The sequence below is a fragment of the Lissotriton vulgaris genome, chromosome 6, assembly GCF_964263255.1.
Source record: "Lissotriton vulgaris chromosome 6, aLisVul1.2, whole genome shotgun sequence".
In the NCBI taxonomy this organism is placed as follows: domain Eukaryota; kingdom Metazoa; phylum Chordata; class Amphibia; order Caudata; family Salamandridae; genus Lissotriton; species Lissotriton vulgaris.
In genome coordinates this window covers 1,877,189,077-1,877,207,859 of record NC_141694.1, presented here as the reverse complement: position 1 = coordinate 1,877,207,859, position 18,783 = coordinate 1,877,189,077, and the positions used below count along the sequence as shown (strand labels likewise).

At 44.8% G+C, this 18,783-nt stretch overlaps 1 protein-coding gene across 1 annotated transcript; it reads left to right on the top strand.

Annotated features, from left to right (window-relative positions):
* Positions 1–15,619: 15,619 nt before the first annotated feature.
* LOC147709730 (olfactory receptor 2D3-like) lies at positions 15,620–16,552 on the top strand. The gene has a single exon (XM_086925545.1). The coding sequence runs from the start codon at positions 15,620–15,622 to the stop codon at positions 16,550–16,552; it is 933 nt and encodes a 310-aa protein (XP_086781671.1).
* Positions 16,553–18,783: the final 2,231 nt, after the last annotated feature.

Genomic DNA, 18,783 nt, shown 5'->3' with positions numbered 1-18,783 from the left:
CTGGTCTAAAAGAGTGTTGTTTTGTTCTGTCGGTTTAATAAATATCTCTGTGTGTATCATATTGTTCTTATTTTTAATCATTAAATCCTGGAAAGATATCTCGTTTGCATTGATCTGGTGTGTGAATTTGATTCTAGTGTTTTGTTGATTCAAGATCTTAATGTTGTCTTCAAGGGAAGCTGCAGTTCCTGACCATATCAGAAAAATATCGTCTTCAAAACGTCGGTACATGACTAGGTTTTGATTCCACTCTCGGATGTTTAAGATATGTTGTTCTTCAAAAGCAGCCATAAAAATATTAGCGTATGTTGGTGCTCCCCCGAATCCCATGCTTGTGCCACTTATCTGTAAATAAAACTCTTCTTCAAAGTGAAAATAACAGTGCTGTAGACAAAACATGAGTAATTCGAGTAGAAATACTTTGTTGGCTCCAATCTGATCCATTTGTAGCAGGGCCCATTCGGTTGCTTCCATACCTTCTTTGAGAGGGATGGAGGTGTAAAGAGATGTTACGTCGATTGTACATAAAATCCATTGTCGGCTCTCTGTCATGTTTAGGTTGTTGAGGTAGTTCAAGAAATCGGTAGTGTCTTTGATATTCTTCTTCCATGATGTAACACACTGTTGTAAAAATTGGTCTATGTATTAGCCTATTGGTTCAAACATTGACCCTACTCGATTCGCAGCTTTGCCATGTTTTGAAATACCGGATTTGCTAATTACTGAATCGGTATTATGGAATCGGTAATACCGATTCTGTAATGAGGAATTGGTATTTCTATTAGCGAATTTTACCGAATCGCTAACTTTTAGCGAGTTTTTTATCGACTTCGGAAATACTGAGTTCTTAATAGCAAATCGGTAAAATTAGCTATTACAAAATCGGTATTTCAGTTTTACCTGCATCAGGCCCCTAGTGAGTGCGGCTTTAATCATCCCTTGATGCCTTCTTGTGTATATTATTTTAGTTAGAAAATAGCATTTAAAAAACCTTAGAAATTCAATGAAAAAACATAGGTTTCAGGGAAGTTATAGGTAGGAATTAGCATTTCTGCACATAAACAATCTCAGCGCTGCCTTATAAATAAGGCGAGGCCCCTATCACCATCATAATGTCACAGAAGATGATGTTGTAGTGGCAATAGGGGCTTGTAAATATGCCCCCTCAGTGAGCACGAGCAGCTGCTTGGGATCGCTAATTATGTTCTGCTGCATTTAATGTTGTTTCTCAGCACAAAATGCATCCTCCCATCTGTTTTGGATGCGAAGGGGCATTTTGAGCTAGGAAGTAGCACAAAATGTAGAATTACTTTTCTCACCTAATTCAAACAGAACCTCATGGAATATTAATTCTGCGTTATTATGGCACACTGAATTACGCAAGATATGCCCACCTCTACTTTGTACTTGTCTTTTGATTCCTAAGTGTACACTTGAGAGGGCATCTGAGTGTTGACTTCTATATGATGCAGCACTACAGTGCACCCCTGAGTAGGCATCTGGGTAAGTGGTGTGTGCACACTCCCTGACCTGTTCTGGGCTCCTCATTATGACAGTGCACTTTTACTTCCGTAGGCCTATTATAATACTATTAGTGTATTCCATAGTGACACATACGTGGGTGAATATGTAGGGTAACCTGGATCTGCATTGGGTGCTATAAGAAATTTGGTTACTGGTTGTGGGGGTTGAAAACATTTTCCAAGCAACAACCACAATACTTGTCAGAATGACAAACATCCAAACAATGAGAACCTGAGATATGCAATTTCACATTTTATGTAGCTATAGCACCTAAAAGCACACAGTGCCACTCACAGTCTTCTGTTTGTGCTATTGTGGGACAAAGTCACAAGATCAGGCCAATCATGAGGGAGTGTAGGATGGATACAGGGACCAGGTCAGGCCGCTGAAAAAGTTATCTTCCTATGTCTTGAATTTAACATTTCAGGATTTCTGCTTTTCTTGAAGAGGAGTGCACTGTTATGGCAGCCAAGGAGCCGTGGAGTCATGGAAAAAAGTGAACAGGTCCAGTCTTCCATATAAGAGAGCCGAGGAGGCCTCAAGCAGCAGGGCATTCCTGTAGGGAACAATGTAGGCCTCAAACACCAGGACAGTCCCCTGGAAAGGAAGGAAAGCTTCAACCAGCAGGGCAGTCTACTGATAGCTGCAGGGCAGTCCTCTGGGGAACAAGAAAGTGCTCTTCTGTAAGATCTGCAGGTCCAGGAGTGTACTGAGGAGTGGTTCAGGAGGTCCAATATTTATGCCTGGTGCCATCCTTTGAGGTTGGGAAATTTTCTAGGCTACCCCCTTATCTGGTTCTGGAAAGTTCTTTCCTTTCTCTGCCAAGGTAGGGTAAAAAGTAGTCTAGGATGGCAAAAGACTAGTGTCAAGGTCTTTTGAAATGTAAGTAGAGAACGTAACAGCTCTGCCCCAATCATCCTTGGGGCATGGCCTATCCTGCCTATACCATATCCCCTATTGTTCACAGTAGTTTTGAACAACCAAAACATGTAAAACCTAACAACACATCTTTTTGTTTTTAAATGCAGTGTACCCTGCTGTATGACCGCCACAGCTGCTATGCATCAGTTCTGCTCTGGTTGGCGTCACACAAGGAGGAGGTACATCAGTTTTGCTAGATTCACAGAGACTAATATGCACCTTAAGCCCACTTCCAAGGACAGACTCTAGGTATAAATGCAAGGTTGTTGGAAGCCTGTTATGTCCTGAGGCTCCAGATCATGAGGCCACCCAACTGGCCCTTGGAGTCACTGTGCGTTCTGGGTTAAAGAGATACAGGTCCAGTCCTTCTCACCCGCCAAAGCGGGCAGAAGGTCAGCACAGCAGGGCAGCAGTTCCTTTAGAGCAGCAGTCCAACAGAATGGCAGTCCCTTCAGCAGCACAGCAGTCCTTCTTCGTTGCCAGGCTTCAAATTAACTATAGGGGGTACTCAGCCCCTTGTGTGGAGGCAGGCAACAACCTTTTCACATGTAAGTAGGTCTGTGTGCCGTCCTCCTGATCATTCTACCAGTGATGGCCCATCTAGGCATACCTAAGCTCCATATTGTGTGTGGATGTCTAGGAGAAATACACAAAGCCCAACTGTCAGCTATACACAGTCATGTGACCTAGGACAGTATACAGGTACTAAATGGCTATGGTAGGAAAATGCCAACTTTCCAAGAGTGGGATCTTTATAATTACAATTTCAAATCAGGCTTCATCATAAGTTAGGCTTTTAAATTGTGAACCCAGAGACACCAAACATGTCTGGTTATCTCTATCCATTTGGAAATTAGATTAATAACAGCTGATACATCAACTCCTACGTTATCCTACGGGAGAGATAAGCATTGCAATAATGAAAAATAATTTGAGGGTTTTTTCACTACAAGGACATCTAAAGCTACAAGGACATGTAAAACCTAAAACTACATGCCCTACTTTCACATACATTCTACCCTGCCCTCTGGGCTGTCCAGGGCCTAACCTTGGGGTGACTTATCTGTGTTAACTTAAAAAGGAAGGTTTGGGACTGGGAAAAGGTTTATTTTGTAAGGTAGAAATTACAGTTTAAACCGGTACACATACAGGCTGTACTGGCAGGTCTGAAACATCTTACAGGCTCTGGGCACATGTAGTAGGGTCTCACAAGTAAATTAAATTTGCCAATTGGGGTAAAGGCAATGTTAGCAGGTAAGGGGTGAGCACATTCACCTTAGTACTATTTAGCAGTAAAAGAGTGAGCAGAGTCCTGAGACCAGCAAAAACTAGATCAGAAAGTAGAGGAAGATCGCAAAAAGCTGGGGGATGACCACCCCAAGGTGGACAGGTCTAGCAGTGGTGGTGATGAACAGAGTGTCTGAATTAAGCAGACCACTCTTACCCATATAGCCAGGTTCTGAGCTGGGATGGTGCAGTGAGATAAATAACGGTGATGGATCAAGCCCTGATCTTTGGATTGGGTAAGAGTGGTCTGCTTAATTCAGACAATCTGTTCATCACCACCCCCTTTTCTGAATCGTTTTTGGCCACTATGGTGTGGCAGGGTATACTCAGACATGAGTCCCTTTCTCACTGCACCATCAGGATTCAAGCAAGCCGGGCCGAAGACGGCTGCAATGCCAGAAACCAGTCCCCAGTAGCTTGTCTCCTTTCTGGTGAAGAATTGGCTTGGTAGTTTAGTCTGCCCTGTTCCCATGATGCACTGGGCCAGGGACAGACTGATTTGCATATAGCCAGGTTCTGAGCTGGGATGGTGCAGTGAGATAAATAACGGTGATGGATCAAGCCCTGATCTTTGGACTGGGTACGAGTGGTCTGCTTAATTCAGACACTTTGTTCATCACCACCCCCTTTTCTGAATCGCGCCTTATGAGTGAAGCACGAAAACATTGCATTAACCCTTAATAGCCTTTGAAGTGGTTGTATGCTGTAGCTGCCTGTGTATGAAGATCGTGGCTGACGAGGACCTAGCGCTGCTGTACTGGTGTGGGTGTCCAGGCATACCATTTTCTTCTCAGCGCTGTCTTTGGTCCTGTCCTGGAACTTGTGGGGACCGCAAGCGTCTAGAGCCACCAGAAAGAGAGGCTAGATGCGTTCACGGGAAGGCGAGCAGTGTCCTTGTCATGATGTAAGGAGTTCTTTGTGCATTGACAAAAAAGGGCCAATCAAGGCGTGTGGGGGTTCCAGGAGTTCCTCTGAGGAGCACGCCACGGCGGAGAAGCAGTAACCTCAGAATTGACAACAGTGTGGAGATTCTTGTGAGGCGAAGAAGTGGGTGGCCTTCGTGCAGATCTGCGGTGCCACAGATTCGGTTATTGTCTTTTCTCCCGGAAGGTCCTGCGTGGGCTACAGCGTTTGTGAGAAGAGCGGGGGTCACCTCTTCCTTATGTTCTATCTCAGCCCAGCTGCTTCCGCGTATGCACGCTACTATGGTGAGGCGGGTGATCTTCTTGTGGAGAATTCCTTGACAACTTTTTCATCAGCAAAGAGGCCTGCAGTGAACCCCTTTCTCCCTCCTGTACTCCCTCCAGCATGCGCTGCTCTCCCTCATTTACAGGCACAGTTCAATACATTTTGGAGGCTTAAGACAGATTTGTGTGTCTGCTATCGTACTGCAAGTTAACCCTTCCTGCTCCTGCATAACTACTATCCTGTCTTGTCCCCAACACTGACAGGCACAGAATCCAACTAAAGTTCGATAAGTAGCATTTTACTTTCTTCTGAAGGGGACACAGTTCTACATGGTTGTCACTTTTCTTCACGCTGACATGCACAGATGGGGTTCTGACTCTCCTGTTTAGTCCTTACCTGTATAAAGCATCTGTCAATTGAGAGCTCTTCTACAGGGGGTGCCTTCAAAAGGTAGCATTGTCCAGTAAACCTACCCTTAACAACATGGCCCTTACAAATATGTTGCAACCACCCCCATTCCTCAACAAAGTGGGGGAGCCACAGTTACCATGGAAGCAATGGTGTGGGCACCTGGAGTCTTATCTCATAGCAATTGGGGGGAAAATATTCTCAGCCCTTCGGAAGCTACATACCCTGCTCCACAACCTAGGGATCAAAGGGCGTAAGACATACGTCAACATTGTAGCAGAAGTCGAGGAGGACAGTGATAAAGATGAGAATGTGAACCTAGCGGCAGTTAATAGACTTGAAAAGCATTTTAGTAAGACTATCAATGTGGTGCTAGAGATGCACAGGCTTTTTCAAGGGTACAGGGGAAGAATGAGAAGGTCAAAATGTACATTGAGGCTCTTAAAGGCTCAGCTAACACATGGGAGTTCAAAGCATTGCAATATTCCATTGTTAGGGATCAGTTGGTAACACCAAGAGGTTGTTAGTTGCCAACGCTGATCTAAAGCAAACTATAGACATAGCAGTAGGAATTGAGCACACTGCAGATTGTATGGTAGCGATGAAAGGGGATGGAGATAAAAACACAGAGGTGAATGCTATAAGCAAACGGGAAGTCACCAAGGACAACAAGGGGAAAGGTCCAGGTATTCTCCCTGCAGGCACCAAACTTGAATGTTATAGGTAAGGAAGCCCCACACATCTGGCTAATTTTACAGGGTGTCAAGCCAGATCAGTCACCTGTCATAAGCGTGGAAGGAGGGGTCACTTGGCCAGGATGGTAAGGGTCACCAAACCAAATATGTTTGACCATAGAACAAAAACCTCCTCAAGAAAATAAACTAGTTTTCCAATTAAAGAATAGCAAAAAGATGAATGACATTCCATTGTGCACTATCACCTTGGACAAAAGAGAGGTGATGGTTGTCACCGATTCTTGCTCACCCTACACATTAGTCAAAGCGGAAGCATTTACTAAGTTATTCCCCTCATGACAACAGAGCATACAGCCTCCAGACGGTATGCACCTGTTACAACGCATTTTTTACTCCGCACTACCACTACAACGCAGGCATTACAACGCATACCGTTACAACGCATGGCGCTGGGGGGCGCTCTAGGATAAGAGGTAAGTTTAATTTACTATCCAACACCTTCCCTAGGGTCCACGGGGACTGGAGTTAGAATAGTAAATTATACTTACCACTATCCAGCACCCCAAAGCGCTATGCGTTGTAGCGGTATGCGTTGTAAATACCGCGTTGTAATGGTATGCGGAGTAAAAGTATGCATTGTAACGACATACATCCCCTCCAGACATACGTCCAGGGGGTTACAATGGGGACCCTATACCCTTGATAGGCATGACATCCATGAACATATGGTTTAAAGGGAGGAGTACTGTGGGCAAAATCTACATCACACAGAAAAGATCCAACTTGTTGGGGTGGAAACACCAGAGGGAACTGGGCAACAAATTGGATCCGAATAGCCTGACCAAGTCCTCCTAGCCGACCCATCTGTGAGAGGAACAGAGGTTTGCAACAAGTTTACTGAGGTCTTTAAGGATAAATGAGGTCTACTCAGAAACTACCAATACCTTATTAAGCTAAAATCTAATGCAAGACCAGTGGCCCACAAAGTTAGGCCCATACCGCATATGATGCAGACACCCCTCCGAGAAGAATTAGACAAACTCCTGTCTCAAGGGGTCATTGAGCCCATTGAAAGCTCGCAGTGGTTGGACTCCATTGTCCTTACTACTAAGGCGTCCAACAAAGAGATCAGGTTATGTGTGGACCTGAGGGACCTTAACAGTAACATATGGGTGGATAGACATCCCTTGCCACGCATTCACAAGGTCCTCACCTTAATCAAAGACGCAAGCTTTTTCAGTTATATCCTGACTCTCGCCACTCTACCTCCTTCATAACTCCGTTGGGAGCACTCCAGTACAAGCGCATGCCCTTTGGGTTGGCCACAGCAGCCACTGCCTTACAATTGCTAAAGGACATTTAGTGTACCATGTGCTTCCGGAACAAGATCCTCATCTACGGAAAAGACCTCGAAGAACCTAATGCCATCTTGAGGGAGGTACTGACCAAACTGTAGGCGGTTGGCTTGACCTTTAAGAGGGACAAGTTTCGCATTGCGGGAGGATCTGTTGAGTGCCTAGACCATACCATTTCCCAAAATGGAATTAAACCCAAGATTAACCTAGTAGAAGCTATTCAGGGAACTTCTGCTGCAGGTTCTGTTAAAGAATTTAAGTAATTCTTGGGATTAACCGAATACTACACTAAATTTGTCAAAAATTACGCAAGCATTGTGGAACCATTGAGGGCTTTACGTAAAGCAAGGACCCCTTTTGTATGGAGCGAAGATTGCCAAGCGGCGTTCTTCACAGTGAAGGAGAGCATTGCCTCAGCCCAATTGTTTGGCAGATTTGACCCCAGCAAGCTTACGGTACTGTACACGAATGCGAGTAATAAAGGGTTGGGTGCCAGTCTCACCAAGCTTGTCAACGGCCATGAACAAGTGGTGACGTTCGCTTCTAGCACCCTTAAAGGAGCAGAAGTGAATTACTCTGTTGTAGAAAAAGAAGCTCTTGCATGTGCATGGGCCATCAAACACTCTGCTTCTTTCTGTGGGATATTGCCTTCACTGTGAAAACTGACCACAAAGCCCTCATGTATGCTTTCCCTACTATAGGGTCTGAGAAAACCACACCCGGATAGCAAGATGGATCTTGGGGTTGGAAGGCTACAATTTCAATGTAAAGTATATGCCAGGTTAGAAAAATGTGGTGGCGGATTTCCTCTCTCGCTCACCCATGGATTTTGATGACAATATATCACATGTGCATACTGATGCTGTAATTCTTAAAGTAACTTGCGTAAAAAAAGAAGAATAGGAAGAATGTGTACGCAATGATGAGGAAATGAAGATCCTCAAAGGTTTTATTGGCAAAAGGTGGCCCAAGGAAAAATGTAAAGTTGCCACTACATTGAGCGAGTTCTGGTATGTAAAGCTTGAACTAAACTTTCAAGAAGGGATGGTTTGCAGGGGAGTGAAAATTGTTCTACCCGTAATTCTTAGACAGAAGATTGTGGATCTAGCCCACATTGGTCACTTGGGGCGTAGCCTTACAAAGAACAAGATAAGACTGGACTACTGGTGGCCGGGGATGGATACCATGGCAGGACACATGATGAGGGATTGTCTTGAATGCAGCAAATCAGACAAAATACAGCAGGCAAGAAAACACCCCCTATCTCTTGTTTTGGTGCCAGATAGTTTACCTCAGAAAACATGAGGGAATTCCCATCTGACATGGGCATCGGTCACCACAAAACCACCCAGTATTGTCCCCGTGCCAATGGGTTGGTGGAACGCATGAACCGCCTGGTAAAAGAGTGCATACAGAGCACAGAGATATTAGGTATCTTGGCAGCAGACACCTTGCAAGAGACACTTTGGGCCTATTGCACAACTCCCAACCTAGTCACAGGGGTATATCCTTTTAGTTCATTGAAGGGGTAGGTTCCCAAAACCAGACTCTCACCTCCCCTAAAAAGGCAGAACACTTGTCCTGTGAATCGTGAAGAGATTAGTAAACAAGTGGCCGATCACCAAGCCAAGTATGAAGCCAGGTGTGATGTAAATAAACATGTAAAATCTCGCATGATCAGAGAAGGCAATTGGGTCTGGGTGGACATTCCCAAACCATGCAGAAGGGAGGCCACAAGGTTCTCCGAACCGATGTAGGAAACCAACGTGGGAACAAACGTTGTCTAGCTGGTTAATGGACAAACATGGAGCATGGGCAAGATTGTCCCTCACAGGGAAGTGTCAGTCCCTCAAGTAGAGGTGTAAATGGGTGGAATGGCAAGTGTGACCCCTAGGAGATGATTAAGGCCTGCATTTGCACCCAGGTGGACAACAGATTATTGTGTCACAGGAGAATTTTGTTGTTATTGGTTGCCAGATACTCATTTAGTAGCCTTGTTACATATGTGGTCCTTCCGACCCTGGTTCTGTGTAAGCTCTATTATGATCCGAAGGTAGTACTGTCACTGCCTTGTATCCCGGTTTCCCCCCTATTTCCTTCCTTCCTTCCTTTCTCCCTTCGTTCCTTCGTTCGTTCCTTCCTTCCTTCCTTCCTTCCTTCCTTCGTTCCTTCCTTCCTTCGTTCGTTCGTTCCTTCCTTCCTTCCTTCCTTCCTTCCTTCCTTCCTTCCTTCCTTCCGTCCTTCCTTCCTTCCTTCCTTTCTTCCTTCCTTCCTTCCTCCCTCGGCAAGGGAATGTGTTGTTATCCCACTTGGTATGCCCCGCCAACCCTCTGCCCTCCTACCCCTTGGTACAGCCAAGTGATGAATCTGGGAAAATTCCACAGCAGACGCCAGCTGACTGGAACCTATGATGGTGTTGAGATACAATAAAGTGGACACAGCAGAACTACCATATATGTCTCATCTTTGCAACAGTAATCTTGCCCTGTGAATGGTGCTGCTCGCAATGATTGCACATTGCAGACAAGCATCTGGCACTGAGCAATCACAGCAAACAGCATTTTTCCACCGTACTCCGCCGCTTGCGAAGCCCTGAGTAGTGCGACAGAGATTTTTTTGAACTTTGCGTAGTACAACTCTGCTGACTGCTTCCAGGGTTAGTAGCAATCACCCACTGTAGACCGGAGTCACATATGATTGATTGATTGACAGTAACTTTGAGTGAGCATCTGAGTTAGTAGCGGTGTGTGCAGACCTAAAAAAAAGTCAGACCACCCTCTACATCACTGTACCTTTGCTTCCATAAGCATCTTGTCACTGGATGTGAGCCTCACTGTATAACTGGACATATTGCTTATGCAGGCGTCTTCCGATTCATGAGTGTTACACTAAACAAGCATTTGATTGAGTGGCAATGAGTAGAGAAATTCACCTGCATAGGTGTTGCCTTTGTAGGTGTGTTCCCATCCTGCATTGAAGCCTGAAAGAGTATGTGGATGGGTGGCAGTATACACACAGGGTAAAGAGTTGGGTGAATTCCTGCTTGAATGTGAGTCAAATATGCTACATACAGCTGAACTGTGCAATGTTGCAAGCTAAGAGCGTGCGTGGAGAGCCCAGTATGAGCCAGAGGCCAAACAACGATATAAAACAACGATGAGGTCATACCATGAACTTGTCCTTCAGAGCAAGAAACGGTATCTTGCCAAAAGGATTGACGATGCTGCGAACTCCTGTAAGGAGATCTTCTCAATCGTGCGTGAATTTACTAGCCCCCGGTCCATCTCTACTCAGGGTGCTCCGGCAGAGACCTGGGCTAACACCATTGCCAATTTTTTTACCACCAAAATTAGGCAAATCCAGGTCTCTTTCCCGCAGAAAGACCCAGATGATGTGTCTGTGATGCCGATTGAGGCAGCGTCTCTCTCTCCCCCGGGCCCAGTTCTGCTTGATTTTCCTCCTCTCTCGGCTGCAACATCTTTAACCCTGATGAGGAACCTCAAGTCGGGCTCACCATTAGATCCCTGCCCGGCAAAATTTCTGGCAAAAGTGGCAGATGCCATAAACCCTATTGCCAATCCCATCCTGAATCTATCCTTGAGCGAGGGCTTTCTGCCTCAGACCTGGAAGCAAGCCATGGTCATCCCTCTGATCAAGAAATCCAATCTTGATCCAGAGGCACCCTCCAACTACAGACCAATCTCGCTCCTTCCAGCACTGACCAAGATCTTGGAAAAGCACGTGCACAGCGTGCTGTCCAACTTTTTGGAGTCTAATGATCTGCTCCATGAATCCCAATCGGGATTCCGTTCCAACTTAAGCACCGAGACGGCGCTCTTGGAAGTCTCGGAGATCGTTAGAGAGGTGCTGGACATGGGAGGCAGGGTGTTGTTAGTCATGCTAGACCTGTCGGCGGCGTTTGACACCGTCCCCCATGAGGATCTCCTCACTAGGCTCCATGACATCGGGCTAGGGGGGACGGTGCACAACTGGTTTTCTTCCTTTTTGGCCACCCGCCGCCAGACGGTCTGGGTCCCACCCGGATCCGCCGAGATGCCACCATTGGGAGTCGGAGTGCCTCAGGGCTCTATCCTGAGCCCCACTCTTTTTAACATCTTGATGACCCCTCTGGCGACATTGGCGGAGTCCTATGGGGCCCGGATCGTCTCTTATGCTGACGACACTCAGCTCCTCTTCACCTGTCGTAAGGGTGAAGAGTTTGATGGCGAAGGGATCCGCGAGTGCCTTGGGGCTGTTTTTAGCTGGTTTTCACAAAACAGCCTCAAGTGTAACTCGGACAAGTCCGAAATACTATTCTTCGGATGCCCCTCGGAACCAGACTGGCGAGGATGGTGGCCTGCCGACATGTTCCCTCCCACACAGTCCTCTAAGTGGGCCAAGAACCTGGGAGTCAAAATTGATAACGAGCTTTCGCTCAAATCCCAGGTTTCTACCCTTACGGGAACTTGTTTTGGGATCCTCAGAATGTTGCGCAAGTTTTTCCCCCTTCTTTCGGAGCAACATCGGAGGATCACTGTTCAGGCCCTCATAGGGTCCAGATTGGACTATGCCAATGTTCTGTATTTGGGCCTGCCTGAATATCTCCTCCAACGTCTGCAGATCACTCAGAACGCTGCTGCGCGTGCCATCTTTGGCCTTCATCGCCGCACTAGTGCCTCTAATCTTCTTGTATCCCTCCACTGGCTTCCGGTGCGGAAGAGGATACTGTTTAAGACCATGACTCTTGCCCATAAGGCCTTACATGGCACTGGCGCCAAGTATCTTCAGAGGAGGTTGGACTTCTATCGACCTGCACGAGCCCTCAGGTCAGAAACCTTAGCCTTGGCCCGGGTACCACGCATTAAAAAGGCTCGGCTAGGCGGCCGGTCTTTCAGCTTCCTTGCTCCGAAGCTATGGAACTCGCTTCCGCTGTCCCTGCGAAACATCTCTAATCTGCTTGTCTTCAGGAAAGATTTGAAAACCTGGTTGTTTGCTGGATAATTTTCCCTCCGGGTGCCCATTTTTATGTTACTGTTGTGTTTTTGCTCTTTTTCATGGTTTGGAGCTCAAAGCGCCGGGACACTCCTTTGGAGTAGCCGTTGCGCTATAAAAGTCCTATTTTAACATAACATAACATAACATAAGGACAAATATTTAATCTTTATTTAGTGTAACACAGATGTGTGACAGCAATTACAGGCAGCAATTTGACCAACTCATTGTAATCCATATAACATCAGGAGACAGGAAAGGAATTTTTGGGACTGAACCTGTGACTTGCCAGTCACATACACCCAACTTAACTTGTGGTAACCCACTAAGCCTAATATTTTGAGACATACATATGGTCAGCCTCAAACATGAATATTTTACAACGGCCTGCTGTTAGAAATTGCGTTAGTGGTTGAGTGGCGTTTGAGCCCTGGTCAAGCAGCAACCACCTATTCAGGGTAAGCCACAAGCATACCCTAAATTAACCTGCGCTCACCCATGGTAGCTTGGCACAAAGCAGGCAGGCATATCACTGGCGGCAATGTGTAATGTATTTGTGCAACACTTCAAATAGTAAAACAGTGAAAAAAACATGACAAAGATACCATAAACGGTTAGGAAAATAGAGCTCAATTTCATTCACAAAACAAGACCAGAATAGCACAGCTCCAATTAATAAAACAGAAGTTATGAATTTTTAAAAAATAAACTGCAAAATAGTGCCTAAATGCCTAAAGCGCCAACTGGGTATATGAAGCGTGCTAGACCAGGTCAAATCCAAACTTCCATAACAAATGCAAAGGAGTGTGGGTCAGGTACAGTCCCAGATAAGTCCAGCTGCAGTTTTACCATTTCAAGAATTGTGGCAAGAGTCCCATTCCCAGGGAAGAAGTTTGCCGGGAGACAGGAGAACATCACTGCTTGTGGTCCGTCGGGTGCGAAGAGCCACAAGTCATCGCAGACAGATGGGCTGGAGCCTTGCGGTAATTAGCAGCAATGCTTGCTGTGTAAGAACCAAACTAATGGTGGCTCTCATTGATCCTTTGTGGTTCTGAGGCCATAGGCAACTACGAAGAGAGTCCAACAGCTTTCTTTCTGGAGGCTAGGACCTGAGAGGCATCTTTTGGGGGGCAGGAGGTCGTTGAAGACTTTTCCAGGAGCTGCTGGCTGCCTGTTAAGTTCTTCAGGCTTGGATCAGGAGGCCAGCAGAGTAGCCCTTGGAGTCACTTTGGGTTCAAAATGGGTTTCAGGTCCAGTTCTTCCTCTCCAGGCAAGAGGGCAGCAGGCAGCAGGTCAGCACAACAAATAATCAGTTCTTCCAGAGCTGTCCAGCAGTGTGAAAATCCTTCGGTAGCTCAGCAGTCCTTCTTGGCTAAGTATACACAGGTCAAGAAGTACACTGAATTGGTAGGGTCTGAGGTTCATTTCTTACATCCAGTGGTGCCTTTGAAGGGGGATACCTCAAAGATGAGCTTTGAAGTACACAATTGTCCTCCCTTACTACCCAGGCTTGAGACTCACTACAGGGATTATGTAGCACATTGTGTGAGTACTGGGTATAGCCCATTCAGGTATAAGTGTGACACTGTATCCAGCTCCTCCCTTCCATGCTGCCCAGGATTGCCCATTAGGATGTGAATGTCCCATCAAGTCACACCTAATCTCCTCTTGTGTGCGGCTGTCTAGAGGGAATAACCAAAGCTGAGCTGTCACCACACCCAGATATGAAATTAGAGACAGGCATCATGCACTCAGTGCTAAGAGGAGAACAATGCCATCTTTCTAAAAGTGGAATTTTTAAATGTGTGATGATAACTTTGACTATGTCACTAAAGAGGAATTATCACGCATCCAAAACGCCTCCGCCCAACAGATCGTCAACGTCCCCCGCTGCAGCCACATCACCCCCCCACCTGAGAGACCTACACTGGCTCACCATCGACAAGAGGATCACCTTAAAGCTCCTTACCCACGCACACAACACACTCCACAACGCCGGACCAGACTACTCGAACAACAGACTCAGCTTCTACACCCCCACCCGCCAGCTACGCTCCACCATCCTCGCCCTCGCCGCTGTCCCCCGCATCCAACGAACGACCTCCGGTGGCAGAGCCTTCTCCTACCTCACCACCAAGACCTGGAACACCCTCCCTACCCACCTATGGCATGCCCAAGACCTACTCACCTTCAGAAGACTCCTCAAGACCTGGCTCTTCGAGCAGTAGCGGCACCCCCTCCCGTCAGTGCCTTGAGACCCTCACGGGTAAGTAGTGCGCTTTACAAGTACTCTGATTGATTGATTGATTACAATTCCAAAGGTACTAAACATGACAGAGATTCCTCCTTCTATCTTATTTAATATAACAATGATCCCCCAAAGTTAAACCAAGGCAAGGATATTCTTCACAACATTTAACAACAAATGTGGGAGTATTTCACTACCACAACATGCAAAACCTAAAACTACATGTCCAACCTTTTAACTACACAACACCAATCAGTGCTGCAGGCCCACAAGTAACATTTAATGTACAGACCCTGGGCACATGTGGTGCACTTTACTAGGGACTTATAAGTAAATTAAATATGCCCATTGTGGATAAGCCAATGTTACCATGTTTATGGGTGTGAGCACATGTACTGATTTGCAGTGGGAATGTACACAGAGTCCTAAGGCCAACAAAAATGAATCCAGCTAAATTGGAGGCAAGCAGGCAAAAGGTTTGAGGGAAGACCACCCTAAGGCTGACAGGTCTAACACCTGGCACATAAGCAATCAGTAAATTCAGAAAAACATATTATTGTCTTCAAATAAACACATCTAACCATCTTTGCATTTCAAGCACCTGAGGCCTTCAGAAATGGAGAACGATATCAGTATGGAGTGACACTTTACTTGAACGGAATTCTACCTCGGATGGATGAGAAAATGCCACATAAAATAGAAGCGATGGGACTATATGTCATTGCTCCTTGAATTGGTCCTACTGTCAATTGCAAAGCTGTTCTGAGTAGGGTTAAATGAGTAAAACAAACTCCTGCCAAAAATGCACTAAGGAATCAAGCATTTTTGTGACAATGGCATGGATCACAATTATACATTGATTTATGTTGTTGAGATAGTAGTGTTGCTTAAGCAGTGCATCTGGTGTGTGTATTGCATCAGACCATTTGCTAGCTTTTTGCATAATGCATTTACCATGGGTCTTTCTTCATTTTCCTACAGTTGTGACAAAAGTGGACACAATGGGGATGAATAATGGAAGTTTGATGGCAGACTTCATGCTGCTGGGCTTGACCCAAGATCCAGATATGAAGATCATTCTATTTAATCTATTCTTAGTGATATACATGCTCACACTCATTGGAAATACAATCCTGATCTCTGCCTGGGTCTGTGATCCCCGTCTTCATACTCCTATGTACTTCTTCCTGGGAAACCTCTCCTTGTTGGACATCTGCTACTCAACAGCGATTGTTCCTTACATGTTGGCCCAACTCCTTAGTCTGAGGACTATCAGTTTCAATGCTTGTGCAGCTCAGATGTACATATGCTTGTTCCTAGGGGGTACAGAGTGTGTCCTCCTAGGTGTCATGGCTTATGATCGTTATGTAGCCATAGTTTTTCCCTTGCGTTACAGAGTCATCATGAGCACATCAGTTTGTATTACACTGGCATCCTGCTGCTTGTTAAGTGGCAGTGTGATGTCACTCCTGGACACATTTTTTACACTACGGTTGCCATTATGTGGGGCTAAAATTATCAACCATTTTGTTTGTGAAGTTCCAACTCTTTTGAAGATGGCGTGTGTGGACATCTTTGTCACGGAGATGGTAATTTTCTCTGCTGCTATATTTATACTATTGATACCAAGCCTCTTCACTGCCATCTCCTACACTCGAATTGTCATCACAATTGTGAGAATACGCTCCTCTGCAGCGAGATTAAAAGCATTCTCTACATGTGCCTCTCACCTGGTTGTTGTCACCATATTCTACAGCACTGCCATCTCAATGTACATGAGACCAGTGTCTAAAAATTCTGCAAATCAGGATAAAATATTTGCTGTATTTTACACAGTGATTCCCCCAATGCTGAACCCCATGATCTACAGTCTGAGAAACAAAGATGTTAAGATGACTGTGCAGAAAATTTTTCAGAGGCAAATGTTTCATTAAATATGTGAAGTGTTAAAAAGTTTATGTTATGATGAAAATGTTCACCCTGTAAAAAAGGAAACAAAGTTATATCTAAAATTGCCATTAGTGTATGAATTAAGCATGGTAGCCTCGTGGTAATGTATTCTAGTAAAGATGTAATCACAGCCAAAGGTGCAAAATGTTTGTCAATATTTGCCCAGATATTAATCGCTGATAACTATATATTGTCCAGCGACATAAAAATAATAAGGGACATAAGTGTTTATGGAGGTGATCTTGGACTAAAATAATTTTGATTGAGTTATGACTGAGAATGCACTTGTAATATACATTATGGTATTAGGCAAACATTTCCTCAATTTGGCATGAACGCAGAGCACACAAAATATTTTAGTGCAGTACTATCCTAGACCACACATATTTTTGTCCAACCTTTTCATGCCAAATGTTACATAAAATTTGGGAACCTCAGCGTTGTGGTCAAGGCTGTATTTCTTGCACCCAGCAACACTAAGGGATTTTCAAATGCAATTAAAGTACACACAGTAACATTAACCAGCTAAAAGACCTAAAAGCGCATCTGTGTGAAAGAGAAACTCTTCTTGCAAGACATTAAATTCCATTCTGTTGTTTCAGAATCTCAATAGTTCAAGGAAAGATGCAATAAATAATTGGCAACAATGAAATGTAATAGTGTGACAAAAAATACATGAAGTTTAGCTATCTAGTGCAAAATATTATCCCTCTCCACCATCAGTTCCACAAAATGGGTAAAAAGGAATAGCATTAATGACAAAAACATAAATACCCCCCTCCTATAACTGCAATGAGGTAAAATACAAGTGATAATACTGAGACACATGCGGTATTGGATTCTCCAGGCCTACATACTCCGCTAAACCCGCTACACCATTAAAAGATGTTGGCACGGAAACTGGAAAATGCAAAAGACAAGTTTATTAAGACCCCATGGGGTGGTGGTACATTCCTACAGCACCCTTCGGCAATGCAAGAAGTATCACACCGAACATCGGTGCGAACCTTCTTTTATACAGTTTTACAGTAATAAAAATGTAGGCGGAACACGTTTACAGAGTTTTAGGTACATATATGGTCATTTTTGGAACACAGCCAACTCATGGGAGGAGTTACAACACCACTGGTCAGTTTGGAGGGACATTCCTAAGTGATGACTATCCACTAGTACAAAAGGCTTAACTGCGCATGTGTGAGCTTGACCAGTACTAAAAATAGCCTGTTGCTGGGCAAATTCGAGTGGTCAGTGGTACAGAGAAAGGACAAAAGGGTATGCTGGCCATGAGGCAACGCATTCATATAAAATGGCCGCCGGCACATTCAAAATGGCTTCCGACAATCATAGTCAAGATAAGGGAAATTCGTGTAGCGAAAGCTTAACGCTAACCCGATCACCGTCAAATTATGACAGACGACCCTTTTAGCGTTTAGCTGAAGCTACCTCATAGTGGACATAATCAGGGTATTCGTCTTCAATATCAACGGACATAATTTGCGCTACTTCTTTATGCATTATTTGTTCATTTTTTGCAATAGCTCGTTTGGACGGGATACAGGCAGAAAGACACATTGTACATAACATAGGGCCACATTGAATACAAAGGCATAGGAAGAATAATATCCCAATTATTACACATAGAATTGTCAGTAACTTCCAACCCCACGTACTAAGCAATGTCCAAAACTACCCCAAAAATGTCCATGTACCATTATCAGGATGTATCTCAGCAGCAATCTTATGTAATTTAGATATTGCATCATAAACCGAAGGTGAATTATCTGGCACGTATACACAGCAACTACTTCCGATAATGCGACATGCTCCTCCACTGTCTGCTAATATTACATCTAAGACCATGCGATTCTGGAGCGTTACAATTCTGGTAATCTGAAGTTCTTCTGTTAAGTTTCCTAAAGCAAAAACTGTTTTATTAGCAACAGCTTCTACAACACGTGTCAGTCGTCTTATTTTTCGACTGTTTAAAGCAGCTCCAACGAATGAAAAGAGACCTAAATTAAAGTCAACATACTGTTGCAAAGCAGTGTCAGTCTGGTCAATCTCATCGAGAACCAATGTTCTCTTTACTCTATTTAATATAAAATCGTGATATAACACGTAGTCATTATAATACATAGGTGGGGCAATAAACACCGGGGGTAATACAAAAGATATATAACATGTTCCTAACCATCCTATAGGGAGACGGTGATAA

Coding starts and splice junctions, on each gene's coding strand:
- LOC147709730 (XM_086925545.1), top strand. CDS start 15,620: ATGGGGATGAATAATGGAAGTTTGATGGCAGACTTCATGCTGCTGGGC.